General features: G+C 42.8%; 1 protein-coding gene across 17 annotated transcripts in view; it reads left to right on the forward strand.

Moving 5' to 3' along the window:
• The window catches only part of GRK3 (G protein-coupled receptor kinase 3), a 123,260-nt gene that overhangs the window by 72,309 nt on the left and 35,456 nt on the right, over positions 1 to 15,495 (forward strand). For all 17 annotated transcript variants that reach the window (XR_012155089.1, XM_073313102.1, XM_073313103.1 and 14 more), the window contains 2 exons: positions 2,557 to 2,656; positions 14,807 to 14,885. Coding sequence is in view for 16 of the 17 variants with exons in the window: in XM_073313102.1 (XP_073169203.1) it covers positions 2,557 to 2,656; positions 14,807 to 14,885 (179 nt within the window). In the remaining variant the exon portion in view is untranslated. The remainder of the gene's footprint in view (positions 1 to 2,556; positions 2,657 to 14,806; positions 14,886 to 15,495) is intronic.

The raw sequence follows: 15,495 nt of genomic DNA on the forward strand, positions 1-15,495 counted from the left end.
TGTAGGGCAGGCACAGAAATGTAAATGATATCCATCTCTTTTGGACAAAAGCCACACTAAATAGGCTTCCACCTCAGAGATAGAGTTAGCACATTTGCCCAGTCGCTTTCTCTGAAGAAGCCTGAATGCCTAAACTAAGGAACTCAGAACCAATAAGGGAAGCAAAAGATGTCCCTCCCCTTCCTTTCCCTCCCACCAGTTTCCATGAAGCGCAGAGGCAGAAGAATAGAGAAAGGTAATGGGGATAGGAGCAGAAAAGTCAGCCAAACTTTTCCATACCTGAAGTAAAGCTTTAGGTTAGGTTCATCTTTTGGGTAGAGGTTTGGGTTAGTTCTTACTTTATCCAAACCTGTTCACCCATCCCTAATCTAAATCCCATTCACTCTAGATGGCTGCCTCTGCTGCACTTATCTGTCTGCAAGGACTTTGAGAAGCCATCCCGCCAAGGTAAATGCCATTGGTGTTCCACTAACCCAGAAACAGACAACTGAGGCTGCTCCCAAAGTAGCTCCTCCAAGAGCAGTGTAAACAGAAGCCAACTTAGTCTTAAAAGCAGCATATCTCAGAAGAGAACATAGTGGTGCTATGTCAGAATGACGAAGTGAGGTATTTGACATCAACTAGCCTTATATGACCCCAGATCATTTGCCCAGGTCAGTAGCCCCAAGGGACAATTAAGGGCTAATGTTAAAAAGGCTGTGTTAAAAGTAATTTTAAAACTTCCTAACGTAGCACAGAAACCAAGGACAAGAGCATCTGTGGTAAACACACATTCCTGGCTTAGAAATGTAAAATGTGTGCGTGCTCCATACACATGACCCAGCTTTGCTGGTGTTGTCTGGAGTACCGATGGTATGTGGTGGGTTGCAAAGCAGGGCTGCTTTGAGGCCTTCTGTCTACAGAGAGCACGCACTCTCTGGATTGTTGTTAAACATGTACATTATCCTGTAACTTGATATGGCACTTCTATAAAGAATATTTTTAAATGACACACTCCTGGCTTGCGCTGAGAATTCTGGAGGAGCACTGAAGGGCGAGGGAGGCGGAGGGGCAGGGCAGTGACACTGTGCTTAATGGAACTCATTTCTGGTAAAAGATGCAACATATGATCTCCTGGCACTTACTGACAGAGGCTGACAGACATATGGAGGAAAAGGTTCAGGATCCTGTTCATGCCTTTGGTCCAGTTGACCATGTTTCTTTGGAGACACGGAACACTGCTGGATGTGCTAGCCGGACCCCTTTGTACTTGGAGAACTAGGGTCACCATTGTGCCTTGGTCATCTGGGATGGGGAGAAGGGGGATTTGGAATGAAAGGGCTCCCTACTTCTTCCCCCACTCTCTCTCAGCACACCTGAGCTGGATAAGCTAGAATCTAGTCTTATATATATCTATAGTGAACCCACTTTTCAGAGATACCAGGTTTGCACAACCCTTGGGCATACAGGAGCTCCAGGCACATCAGGAGCTTTAGTTTATTACAAGAGCTGCCTAAGTGTGTTGGTAATTGCTGAGTTGACTGGGTGAGCGTTTCTACAGATGAACATCCTGAGCCTTTTACCTGTAGTGCCACTGACAATGTGCTTAGCCCCAGTTTAAGCCAATTTTTAGCAGATTGCTCTCCGATTCATAGACTTGTTGGGATCCATGTCATTGTGCTCTTGTTCTTCATTAAAACATTCAACACTCATGTTCCATGTCTAAAAACGCCATACAGTCATGATATATTGTTGGAGAAGATAGACACAAAAGCCTTCTCTTGTATCTCCGGCCATCTGTTGTGTAGTAGAAAACAAACCATTTTCCTTTTTTTAAAAAATGTCCGAACCTAGCAGGCCTCTTCTGGGTAGAGGTGAAAGCACAGATTCATATGGAATCAGAATAGGGTCCATGTAAACATTCCTGTTAACTCGTACTCCAAATCCTGGTCTGTGGATATTGAAAAATGGACTCCAGCTATCTTTATCTAACCTGTGTTTTTCTGATTCCCTGATCACTCTGGTGTCTGGATGCTGGCCACCTTAGACTTTGTTATTTAGGTATCCTAGGAAAACCTCTCTACTAGGAGATTGAGAATAATGTTTCAATGCTAGGAAGATGTTGGAGTTGTTCTCTATGGGTATGTTTACAGTGCATTCTGACATACTTGCCGTAGCTTTAGCCATGCTAGCATTGCCAAAAATAGCATTGTAGATATGGTGGCACAGGCTTCTGTGCAGGCCGTACAAGCATGTACCTACTCGCAGTGTTAGTCTGCTCTGATGCACGCACCTCCTCATTGATGCTGCTATTTTTATTCATGCTAGCCTGGGTAAAGTTAGCCTGGGCATGTTTATCCAAGCTGCAATCTCACCTTGGATTTCAGTACAGACGTACCATCTGTCTAGATGCTATTTCGAGATTTCTGATATAGATGCAAGTCTTTAAAGACTCTGCTCAATATACTGTAAATATATATATATCTATTCTATATAGATGGCATGGATTGTTGGTGAAAAATATTGAGGGTGGGAGACCTTTTCCAATATGCTTTTCTGAATTATTAATATTTTCAGGTATGCAATGAAATGTTTAGATAAGAAGAGGATCAAGATGAAGCAAGGAGAAACATTAGCCTTAAATGAAAGAATTATGCTGTCGCTAGTCAGTACTGGAGTAAGTATCCTGGAATTTTTTCTCCATCTTTTACAATTATTTTTTGCAGGTTAGTATCTAAAATACTGTGTAGAATACATATTCCATTAATTCATTCATGTGTGGTGTAGGGGAAGTCAAAGCAGACCAAAGGATAATGGTGTTAAGTGCCCCAAGGCCAAAAACAAAAAAACCCCCGAAACCAAACAAAAATTAAATAATGATGATACCACCTACTTCTTACATAGTGCTTTTGATCAATAGTTCTCTAAGTGCCTAACAATCTTTAATGTACTGATCCTCGCAACACATTAAATTAGCTTGTCCAATTTTTCTGTTATTGCTTACTTCTGTTGATTTGGTCCTTTGGTCCTAGGAGTAGAATTAACTGCCAAGTTTACATAGAAAAGTTGTCTATGTGATATTTAGATCAGTTTTAAACAAAAAATGTCACAAACTTTGTTTATAAAAGGAAGCATTTCTGGTATTTATTCTACAATTCTGGAGTCTCACAGATCCTTTCACATAGGGAAACTTGAGTTATGTAGAAGAGAAGTTCAAATGGAATCCACAGAGTGAATGTTGCCCCAAGTGATTATAAAACAGACTTCGAAATGGTAGAACCTCCAGAGTACAATAACCTCATTATATAAAGCCTAAAATCAGCTCTTGTCACCATGGTTACAGGGGATGTTGATAGGTTAATTTTGCTCATGATGATTACTCTGTTCAAATGAGATTCACAGTTTACAGCTCAGTGTAAGCACATTCTCCTGCCCAGCCCAGTTACAAAATGAAAGGGATTGCATATAATTTTGTTACAGACGTATTGGCTAATGTGCGTCTGTGCTATCAGAATTATTACTGCTGCTGTTTGGTAGATAGTAAAGAACTCCAAAACAAATACAGTAAAATCTCTGTTATCCGGCGCTTTATCAACTGGAAAGCTCTATTAACCAGCATTTCTGTTATCTCCCAATACAAATCTTCAATCTAGTAACTGGGACTAGTATACTGCCCAGGAGGTTGATCAATTGCACATTCTGCACTGTGCTTTTATGCAAAACAAGCAGAAGACAAGTAAGCAAACTGCTTTCAGGGATTTATTCAAAAAAGCAGCTTCCAGGGTGTGTCATAAGGTCATTACAGATTCAGCCCAATCTCCTACACCTTCTACATCTACAGTGATAATTGATGTTGATAATAATGACCCTCAGGCACTGCAAGATCCTGAAGTGCCTTCTGAATCATCAAAGAAAGATTAAATTATGTTCAGTACAATTTTAGTGTTAAGTTTGTTTTTAGTGATCTGGATGTTCACCCTGTGCTGCGCATAGTGATATGTAATGTCATAAGATAACCTACTATATAGAAAACTTTACCTGTATACACTGAAGTGCTTCAAAAAACTAACCACTCCACAGTGCAGTGCTACTATGGGATTGGTGAGGACGTGTGTGCTATTTTATACTTTATTTATTTTATTGTATTCTAATTCTTTGAAAATTGGTATTCCACTGGTAAGTATAACTCTTAGTTAATGGGACTTTTTGATTATCTGGGACCCCCCATTCACTCAACATGCTGGATAACAAAGCTTTTACTGTCAAAAGAATTTGCTGTATTCTCAAAGAGAAGATGTTCTGTATCTCAGTGAGATTACATACATTTGATTTTTGTCTCTGCATTCTCAGAAATGTTTAAAGATCATTCATTTCTTGCTGAACCTTGTTAGTGTGACATGTTCAATGGTAATTTTTCTTTTAAATACACACCCACCATCCTCACCAATGCTCTGTGCCTGTGAACCATGTGGTAGCTGGACTATCAGCCATGGAATCTACTCATGTAACAGAGCATCAGCATGGCCTGCCTCCACACCAGCAGCTTGAATGGACTTCTCATTGTTTCCCTCTCGTCTCTGCAGCCTGTGGTGGTGATTCGGTGGGGTGGAGCATGTATATCTGTCAGTGATACTCCCTTTCTCTCCACATGCCTTCATTCCACCTGTCCTATATATTTATTCCTGCTCCTGTTTTTCTTCCTCACCCTGAGTCTTGAGAGAACCCAAGGAACTGCCCCCAAAAACAGGGCTGCTCACATCAAGGAAATTTACAAGATGCAAAATGGGTCTCTAGTTTAGGAAGTACAGCTTGCTCCCGGGCACCTGATTTTGAGGTATTGTTTGGCTGAGAGAGAGAGAGAGAGTGCCATCAAATTGCCCTATAAGCACAAGGCAAAACCAGTGATAGATACTGCTGAGAGGCACAGTCTACTTCAGGCAGACTTGTTCTCCCTATTCCACTAGAGCGATAGGATTTGCCCCCTGAGGAACACAAGGAGCATTAGCCTCCATAAGCCCTCTTCCTCTGCAGGCCATGTAATGCCTGCACATACTTTCCAGCCACACAAGGTGTGTCTGCACTGCAATTGAAGACACATGGCTGGCCTGGACCAGCTGACCCGGTCTTGTGGGACTCGGGTTGCGGTGCTGTGTAATTGCGGGGTAGATGTTTGGGCTGGAGCCTGGGTTCTAGGACCCTGTGAGGTGGGAGGATTCCAGAGCTTGGGCTGCAGCCCGAGCCTGAACATCAACACCACAAATAAACAAACCCTTAGCCTGAGCCCCTTGAGCCTGTGTCAGCTGGCACGGGCCGCCACGGGTTTTCAGCTGCAATGCAGACATGCCCACAGTTCCACTGGCATGGCTCAGACTGTTCCACCAGATGCCTTGAAGGCTACGTCGACGGTTAGAGCTGAGGGTGTGATTCCCAGCTTGAGCAGACCTACTTGCACTAGCTCTCATTGTGCTAAGAATAGGAGTGTAACTTCAGTAGCACGGCAGTAGCACAGGGTAGCCGTCCTGTGGTTTCCAGGCAAGGTGGCACTTGGGAACAAATGCAAAAAAGAGAAAATTGATACGGTTCAAGGGGGGGAGCCCTAAAAAGCAAAAACCGCTTCTTGTCATCTTTCTCTCTGCTGTCTTCTTCTGTAGAAGTGAAAGAGCTCCTGATCATATCACCTTGAAAAATCTGACCTGGTTGTTGGGGGAGATGTTCTTTTCTGAATATTTTGGTTTGGTAGCTAAAAACACAATTTCTTCCTAGGATTTGAGTCAGAAGCCTAATGCCTGGACTAAAGGGCTGGGTCTCCCTCTGAACCTAGCTCAAGGAGATGTTCTCAGGGCAGAGTGGAACTCCCAGCATTGGATCAGAGGCGCATAGATGAGCCATGTGTTTTTACACGTTCCAGAAGGCCAACTATATCTTGTCCAAAATAGATGCAGCTGTTGCAGCAGAGGCCAAGACATCAGCCAGTAAAGAACACTTGGCTGGAAGATTTTATATTTCACGTTGAATATCTCCATACAGATTTTTGGCAACCTTCAGTGTTCCTCTCTGTACCCTTCATTTTAGTGTGTGTTTTAATCACATAAGCAGCAAAAATGACCAGGCAAATAATGTGCTGTAACTGCTGCTTTCTCGTGTCACTGTTGCCTTGTGTTCCCCCCAGCTGTAATGATGTGTTCACCTGTTTCTCAACTTCTAATTAAATGATGAGCTCTTTGGGGCAGGGATCATCTTTTTGTTGTGTCTGTGTAGTACCTAGCATGGCTGATCCCTCCTCCCTGACTGGGGTCCTTACATGCCAATGAAATACAAACACTGGTGTTATAAAAGTTGACATTCAGAGAGGCCTGTTACAGACACACCTTTTATTGCTTTAAAAGATATTTTCAGTACAGGATTTTAAATGTCTTAGTCCTCCCGAAGATCTTTTCTGAAGCCTTTTACATTTACCCCCATAAATGTAAGAGAGTATTTAGAGCACATCTTGGAGTTTTATCTCAAACTTCTGTGCAGCACCACATGTTCCTATGAGCAGTCCTTACCACCATGTTTGTATGGGGCACAGGAGAAGGTTAATATGGTTAAATGACGACATTCCATGGTACAGTGGTCCTTTGTCTTAGCAAGGTTTATTTTAATATGTTCAAATCTACATTTTTATGAGCTTGATAATTGTAAGAGTTGTACTGAATATTGGGCTTTCACTCTTAGGCCTTGTCTACACTGCCACTTTACAGCGCTGCAACTTTCTCGCTTGGGGGGTGTGAAAAAACACCCCCTTGAGCTCTGCAAGTTTCAGTGCTGTAAAGTGACAGTGTAGACAGTGCACCAGCGCTGGGAGCTACTCCCCTCATGGAGGTGGGTTTTTGGAGGAAAAAATATTGTGCCTTGCTTTGCTGTTCTCTCCCTGCCCCACCACCACAGACACTTGCCTTTCCTGATGGATAGGACGTATGTGGTACACTGATAAATTGTGGAGCTGGAAGTTCATCTTAGAATCTTTTAAACTGTAAATCCAAACCCTTTATTAAGTAAAGGAAGTCATACAGAGTGGATTCCTGGTCTAGAGAGAGAAAACACAGGACTATGCATGTCACTTTAACTCCTTTTATTACTTGCATTGCCACTCGCTATCTGCATGACCTGAGGAAGTCAGTTCTTAATACATCTTGGTACCTTGTTTTTTCTCATCTGTAAAATGGGGATAATACTGTACCTCACAGAGGTTTTCTGAATCTGAAGGTTTGAAAAGTGCTCTGAAATCTTTAACAGGTGCTATGAAAGTGAAAAGTATTATAAGTCAGAAAACCATGCCCAGTATTTGAGTTGAAGAGCTTGTACAAAAAAAACCTGTTAAAATTGTTGTTTCTTGAAGGAATTGTTTCACAATAATAGATTTTCTACTAAAAAGGTAGCAAATTGTCATTGAGACAGAATAGGTACTAGGTCAGTGGTCCCTCAGGTCTGTGTTAAAACACTATTACCTCCCTTAAGTTTCCTGTTCTAATAAGAACAAACTACATTCAATTGTAGTTTATCTGAACAAGCAGAGGGAGACCAGGCTCAAGAATCACTGAGGATTCTCTCATGGAAAGATAAGCATCAGATAATACTAGCAAAACTGGGTAAGCTGAACAACAAAACAGATAGGTTCAGTGATGGAACATTTCATCGAGAACGGGCCCTGTTTAAAGGTGCTTTGTCCATTATAACAATTGCTAGAGAAATTTGTAACAGTCTTCAGTCACTTCAAGGGACCCCTGTTCAAAGTGACAGATGCATTCTGAGTACTGTAGTACATTTTGTTAAATTATGCTTCCTCTGATTATCCAAGCCTCAAGAAAGGTCTGTTAGGAAAGAGTGAGTTACTATCCTGGTAGCAGAGCACTGTGGTCGTTTGTCTTTATTCATAGACCAGTTAATGTCAGTTTAAGATTCCGTTATTCAGCTACAGTTTGTCTTTTTTTCTCAGTGTCTGTTGTTCTTTACATCCAGGCTCTAAAGTTGAATGCCTAGGTCAGTAGTTCTCAATCTATTTATCATTGTGGGCTGCATATGCAGCTCTCTCTCTGTTAATGTGCGCTGCATCCACACAATATAGATACTGTCTGTATCGCCCTGAGGATGTCACATGGGACACAACTGTGTGCTGATTGGGCTGCAGGTTGAGAACAATTGGCCTAGATATTGAAAAACAAAAGTGAGACTCTGAAGGCTGTCCCTCTGAAGTAATTCTCTATTATGCTAAAATCCCTGTAATGTTCAGTTTCTGAAGATTTACAATTGATATTGTGATTTATTTTCCTCTGGATGGTGTACTACCAGAAATGTGTCCTCTTTTGCCACTTTGCCACTTATTCTGGATTTTATCCAAGATGATGTAGATATAAGGGGTTATTTTAAAGTATTCTGAATTCACGTATCCATTATACTGTCTCTCCAAGGAGTGTCAAATATGGAAATTCAGTTGCTTCCCTCATGTACGCTAAGTTCTTCAGAGCTGTAGCCAGAATAAAATCGGTGATAAGAGACACTATTCTCCCTTGGAACTTTTTTCTTTGCACATATTTCTGCCTTTAAATTTTTCATCTGGAAAAAATGGTCTCTGGTGACATTCACGTTAGGGGAGGGAAGGGGTTGCTGCACTGTATGTGTTTGTTCTCTCTTTTAAACGGTGAAAATGTAGTGATTAATTCAGTAGGGTTTACAACAAAAATGAATTATTTGTTGCATTTAAACTTGGAAATTTCCCGACTTTCATTATATCTGAGCTGAACGTCTGAAAAAATGGAGGCTCTGACACACACTATATTTTGGGGCAAATCATCAGCTGCTGTAGATTGGCTTATCTCCATTGATGTCAATGAAGCTATGACAATTATGCCAGCTAGGGATCTGCTCCCCTATCTTTTTATCTTGTGTGTGGGTGTCCCCTTTGTCCTTCCTCCACTAGCACAAGGTACATGGACCCACTGAGAATCCCAGTTGCACATAGATCTTGTGCAGCTAAGTGCAGTCCATGAGGCCTGCAAATGATTCCTATTATTCATTTGAACCCATCATGTTCAAGTTGTGTTGGACAACATGACAGCAGTGTTCTGCATCAACAAACGGGGGAGGAGGTTGGTCCATTCTTCCTTGTACAGAAATGGTCAGGCTGTGGAACTGTTGTATTCACTATCAGATCATCCTCTTGGCAGTGCATCTCTGGTGATACTCAACACATCATCAGACAGCCTCATCAGGCACTTCCCCGTAGACCACGAATGGGAGCCACACAAATCGGTCGTTCAGAACATATTTCAGCACTAGGGGTCCCAGTCTGGGGACCTCTTTGGGCATATCTTGTTCTCCTGAGACACAATCTACTGTTCCAGGGTGTGGGTCAAGGTCAGGGCTCTGGAGGAGATGTATTTCTAGTTCCGTGGTCGTGACAATTAACATATGCCATCCCACCTATTCCACTCATCTCTTAACTTGGTGTCATGGATGCTCTGGAACTGCTCCCTACGAATCCAGTCAGGACTCTGGGGAAGTCTCCTTTCTGTGAGCAGACTGTCTGCAGGACACACAGCTCACACAGCTTCCACCTTCCTGGGTCTGACCTCAGAGCATTCAGCATCCTCTGCCCCTCCGTGCGCTTCCCACAGCGAGTCCGCCCAGGTGGGGTCCTGGGGAAGCCAGAGGGTCTTACACCCCAACTTCGCAGTCAGACGTGACTCTCAGCCAGCCAGTAAAACAGAAAGTTTATTAGACGACAGGAACATGATCTAAAACAGAGCTTGTAGGTGCAGAGAACGGGACTCCTCAGCTGGGTCCATTTTGAGGGGCAGTGAGCCAGGCAACCACATCTGCACTTCACTCCACGTTCCCAGCCAGCCCCAAACTGAAACTCTCCCCAGCCCCTCCTCCTCTGGGCTTTGTCCCTTTCCCGGGCTAGGAGGTCACCTGATTCCTTTGTTCTCCAACCCTTTAGCTCTCACCTTGCAGGGGGGAAGGGCCCAGGCCATCAGTTGCCAGGAAACAGGGTGTTGGCCATTCTGTGTGTCCAGACCCCTGCACACACCTGCCCTCTAGGGCTCAGCAATGATCATACACCCTTATCCCACCACCTAGATACTTAAGAACTGCATAGGGGAAACTGAGGCACCCCCACAATATTCAGAGGAAACATTAAGAACAGTCCCGCTTCATCACACTTGGGTCTTGAGAAGGAGGGAGTGTTGGTGATCCTGATTGGTTCCAGATGTCCCAAACAATTCTGGTTTCCCAGCACACGCCAGATATTAGCACATATATGCATTGGTATCCATCTCTTCCTGGACCTATTGACACAGGACAAAGGCAAGATCAAGCATTTCAATCCAGCATCCCTTCACCTAACAGCCTGGTATTTGAATGGGCAGCAAACCTAGAAAAAACACATTGAGAATCAGTTCAGTCCATCCTTAACAGTAGTAGGAAGGAGTCCACAAGAAAGTGCCTCATAGCAAAGTGGAAAAGATTTGCTATCTGATTTCTACATTGGTGAATAACACCAGAGGATTCCAGCATCCATGGAATATCACCTCTCCTTTAAGGGTCCGGGTCTGTCTCTTAGTCCTGTGGGTGCACTTAGAGCAGGGGTGGCCAACCTGGGGCTCCGGAGCCACGTGCGGCTCTGCAGAAGTTAACATGCGGCTCCTTGTCTAGGCACCGACTCCGGGGCTGGAGCGACAGGCGCCAACTTTCCAATGTGCTACAGGGTGCTCACTGCTCAACCTCTGGCTCTGCCACAAGCCCTGCCCCTGCTCCACCCCTTCCTTGAGCCTGCCATGCCCTCGCTCCTCCCCTTCCCCCCTCCTGAGCCTCCTGCACGCCACGCAACAGCTGATCAGGAGGTGCAGGGAGGGAGGGGGAGGCGCTGATCGGGGGGGCTGCTGGTGGGCGGGAGGCGCTGGGAGCGGGGCGGGGAGCTGATGAGGGGGCTGCTGACGTATTAGTGTGGCTCTTTGGCAATGTACATTGGTAAATTCTTGCTCCTTCTCAGGCTCAGGTTGGCCACCCCTGACTTAGAGGCTATTAGCACCTGTCATGATTGTCAGCCGAAGGGTATCCTCAGCCATCTGTGACAGTACATTTTTAAAGTTGGAATCTTTGCCCTGATACTAAAACCTACACCGACTTGGAACCTCAGTCTAGTCCTATCAGCATTAACGAAGATGCATTTGAACCCTGAGCCACATGTTCCTTAGCCCGCCTATGAATGAATATTGCCTTTCTGGTGCCTGTTGATTCAGCCAGAAGAGTTGGTGAGCTGGGGGCCCTTTATAAGTGATTTGCCTTCTGCAGCCTTCCATAGGGTCAAAGTCTCCCTGAGACTACACCCAAAATTCACCTCCTAGGTGATCTTGTAATTCCATCTAAATCAGACCTTCACTTATCTGGCTTGTTCCCAAAGCCGCTTGCCACCAATGAGGATAGGAAGCGCTGGATGTCTGTCAGTCCTTGGCATTCTACTTGTAGAGGACTAAATCCTTTAGGAAATCATCAACATGGTTTGTATCCCTCCCGGACCGTATGACGGGTGAAGCAGTCTCATCCCCAAAGTTGTCTAAATGGATTTTAGGTTGTATCCCGCTCTGTAACGAGCCAACAGCAAGGTGTGAGGACCCACTCAACTACTGCACAAGCTGTATTGGTGGCCTCACTTTGAGCAGTCCTTGTCCTGGAAATTTGTAAAGTGGTGCCGTGGGGCTCTGTTCACACTTTCACGAGACATTGTGCCCTGATATAAGCTTCTTCAGTTGATGCATCCTTCAACAGAGCGGTCCTCAAATCGTACAAGTCTTTGCACCCTCTTCTTCAACGAATACTGCTTGTGAATCACCTACAGTGAAATATAGGGACCGTCACTCAAAAAAGTAGGAAAGGTTATTTACCTTCTACAGCAGCTGGAGTTCTTCAAGATGTATGGTCTCCCTCTGAATTCTGCTACCCAGTCTTCTTTGCCCCCGTTGTGGAGCCTTATCCTAGGGTGATTCGCAGTAGAAATGTACTGGAGAGGCAGTTATTTCTCATACCCGTTATGCCCTTGCTTCAGAGCATGAGGAATAGAGGGGGCACAGGCATGGACCAACAGACTCTGCTAGCAAGAATGTTCTGGTCTCAGGCATATGGAATGCATGTGCCCACACTGGAACACAGATAGGGACCACACATCTGGACGAAAATGGCAAGTAACCTTTCTTCTCTAAGAGAGAACCAGTAATAAAGTAGTTTATTCCTACCTGGATTCTATTCTGCCGTACACCTTAGAAGCCAGCTATCTGGACTGAGTTTACACAGTGTACAGAGAGGGAAAATGTAACCATTCCCTAAAAGTTTGGTTTCTGTACACTGACAGACTTCAGTCTGAAAACTACACCCTGTTTTGCATTTCTGGATTACATAATCTAGTCTTTGATTCTTGCATCACCTGTGTACTATGGAGCAAATGCTTGTGTTTTTCTTAATAGGTTTTAAATTATTTGTGTTCCTAGTAGAGCTGTCAAGCGATTATAAAAATGAATCACGATTAATTGCGCTATTAAAAATTAATCGTGATTAATTGTGCAATTAATCGTGCTGTTAATAATAGAATACCATTTATTTAAATATTTTGGATATTTTCTACATTTTCAAATATATTGATTTTAATTATAACAGAATACAAAGTGTACAGTGCTCACTTTATATTTATTTTTGATTGTAAGTATTCACACTGTAAAAAACTAAAAGAAATAGGATTTTTCAATTCACCTAATACAAGTAATTTAGTGCAATCTCTTTATCATGAAAGTTGAACTTACAAATGTAGAATTATGTACAAAAAAACTGCATTCAAAAATAAAACAATGTGAAATTTTAGAACCTGCAATTCTACTCAGTCCTACTTCTTGTTCAGCCAATTGCTCAGACAAACAAGTTTGTTTACATTTGCAGGAGAAAATGCTGCCTGCTTCTTGTTTAGAATGTCACCTGAAAGTGAGAACAGGTGTCCTCATGGCACTGTTGTAGCCGGAATTGCAAGATATTTACGTGCCAGACGCACTAAAGATTCATGTGTCCCTTCATTTGTCAACCACCATTCCAGGGGACATGCGTCCATGCTGATGACGGGTTCTGCTCAATAATAATCCAAAGCAGTGTGGACCGATGCATGTTCATTTTCATTATTTGAGTCAGATGCCACCAACAGAAGGTTGGTTTTCCTTTTTGGTAGTTTGGGTTATATAGTTTCCGCATCGTAGTGTTGCTTTTTTAAGACTTCTGAAAGCATGCGCCACAACTTGTCCCTCTCAGAGTTTGGAAGGCACTTCAGATTCTTAAACCTTCGGTCGAGTGCTGTAGTTTATCTTTAGAAATCTCACATTGGTACCTTCTTTGCGTTTTGTCAAATCTGCTGTGACAGTGTTCTTAAAATGAACAACATGTGCTGGGTCATCATCCGAGACTGCTATAACATGAAATATATGGCAGAATGCGGGTAAAACAGAGCAGGGGACATAAAATTCTTCCCCAAGGAGTTCAGCCACAAATTTAATTAACACATTATGTTTTTAACGAGCGTCACCAGCATGGAGGCATGAAGGGGCATACGAATGTTTAGCATATCTGGCACGTAAATACCTTATAATGCCAGCTATAAAAGTGCCATGCAAATGCCTGTTCTCACTTTCTAGTTACATTGTCAATAAGAAGAGGGCATCATTATCTCGTGTAAATGTAAACAAACAGTGATTGGCTGAACAAAAAGTAGGACTGAGTGGACTTGTAGGCTCTGAAATTTTACATTGGTTTGTTTTCGAGTTGTTCTGTAACAAAAAAAATCTACGTTTGTAAGTTGCACTTTCACAACAAAGAGATTGCCCTACAGTACTTGTATGAGGTGAATTGAAAAATACTATTTCTTTTATTTACAGTGCAAATATTTGTAACAAAAAATAGTATATACTTTGATTTCAGTTACAACACAGAATACAATATATATGAAAATGTAGAGAACATCCAAAATATTTAATAAATTTTAGTTGGTATTCTGTTGTTTAACGGTGCCATTAAAACTGCGATTAATCACGATTAATTTTTTTTAATTGCGATTAATTTTTTTGAGTTAATCGCGTGAGTTAACTGTTGTTCCTAGTTGTTGTAAGGCAACTAGGGAGCTGAGGGAAGTTTTACATGACCAACAGAGGGCACCAAAATTCTAAATTGCCTGCTCTTTGACTGTCAGAGCAGCCCCACTGACTGGATTGAATTTCACGAATGTTCAGAAATTTAATTTCAGGTAAGGATAAAATTACCTGTTCTAATTACCAGAATTTCCCATATGAATTCATTCAAATGATTTAGTCTCTCCTCTGTTTCAACTGTCTAAACAGTATTCCTGTAATCTCAGTCACCCACCTTTCTTTTCCATTCCCAAAGGGACCGTACTGGTTACTTCCTAGGTTCTTGCATAGCTTGTGAGCTTTAACATATTTTTTGTAATTATCAGGCGAGTGGGAATGTAGGTCACACTTCCTCCTTCTGTAGAAATGTTGGAACATGATCTGTGAGAGTGCTTCTTGGAGTTGCAAATCTTCAGAAGAGAATTGTGTCATTAGTTGCAGTGTTTGATTACCTATATTCATTTTGTATATTTGTTCTGAAAATAAGAAAATATTAGCATTCGCGAAATTGCATATGGAGTACATCAAAGTGTATAGCTAGAAAACAGAAATCATTTTAGAAGATATCTTAATGTAACAAGGGCACTGCATATCATGTGAGGTAAACTCTTCATTGCTTTCCTTTACAGGACTGCCCTTTTATAGTGTGTATGACCTATGCCTTCCACACCCCTGACAAACTCTGCTTCATCCTGGACCTGATGAATGGTAAGCAAGGTTAATGAAAGGAGCCGTTCTGGGAACGGTGAAGGATGTGACAGGACTCACGGAGAGCTTGGTAGAAGAGGGGAGGAAGTTCATGTGACGAGCCAAAGAAAACACTGAGATTGTGAGAAATGGGAGGAAAGTGGAGAAATAAAAGGGCGGAAATGGACAGGGTTAGAAAGAGATTGAAAATATCTAATTAGATAGCTTTAGGATGTCCAGGAGAGAGATCTGAAAGGCAGTCATAGATACAAGAAGAGACAAAAGGGGGAGGTAGGTTGGGAAATTCTGGACATAAAGGTGGCAGTGGATAAGGTCTCCTTGAGATAGCATGCAGAGAGATTGAATGTAGAACTCAAGGATGACAACCGAGAACATGGGGAGGCACCCAAGAAAATAATGAAGGAACCGTCAGCAAAGCAGGAGGAGAATGAGGAAAGCAGAATCATGGAAGCTTTACAATAAAGGTCAAGTTGAGACACAAAGAAAGTGATCCACCGTGTCCATGACAGAAGATCTGGCAAGTCAGTGGTACCTGACGTTCCTCAGCAGTTTGGGGGCCTGCTGTTTGACCCTGATCCTGCAGTGAGATGCCTTCCGTTGCTAAGGTGCA

This window comes from Lepidochelys kempii, chromosome 15, assembly GCF_965140265.1.
Source record: "Lepidochelys kempii isolate rLepKem1 chromosome 15, rLepKem1.hap2, whole genome shotgun sequence".
NCBI lineage: Eukaryota > Metazoa > Chordata > Testudines > Cheloniidae > Lepidochelys > Lepidochelys kempii.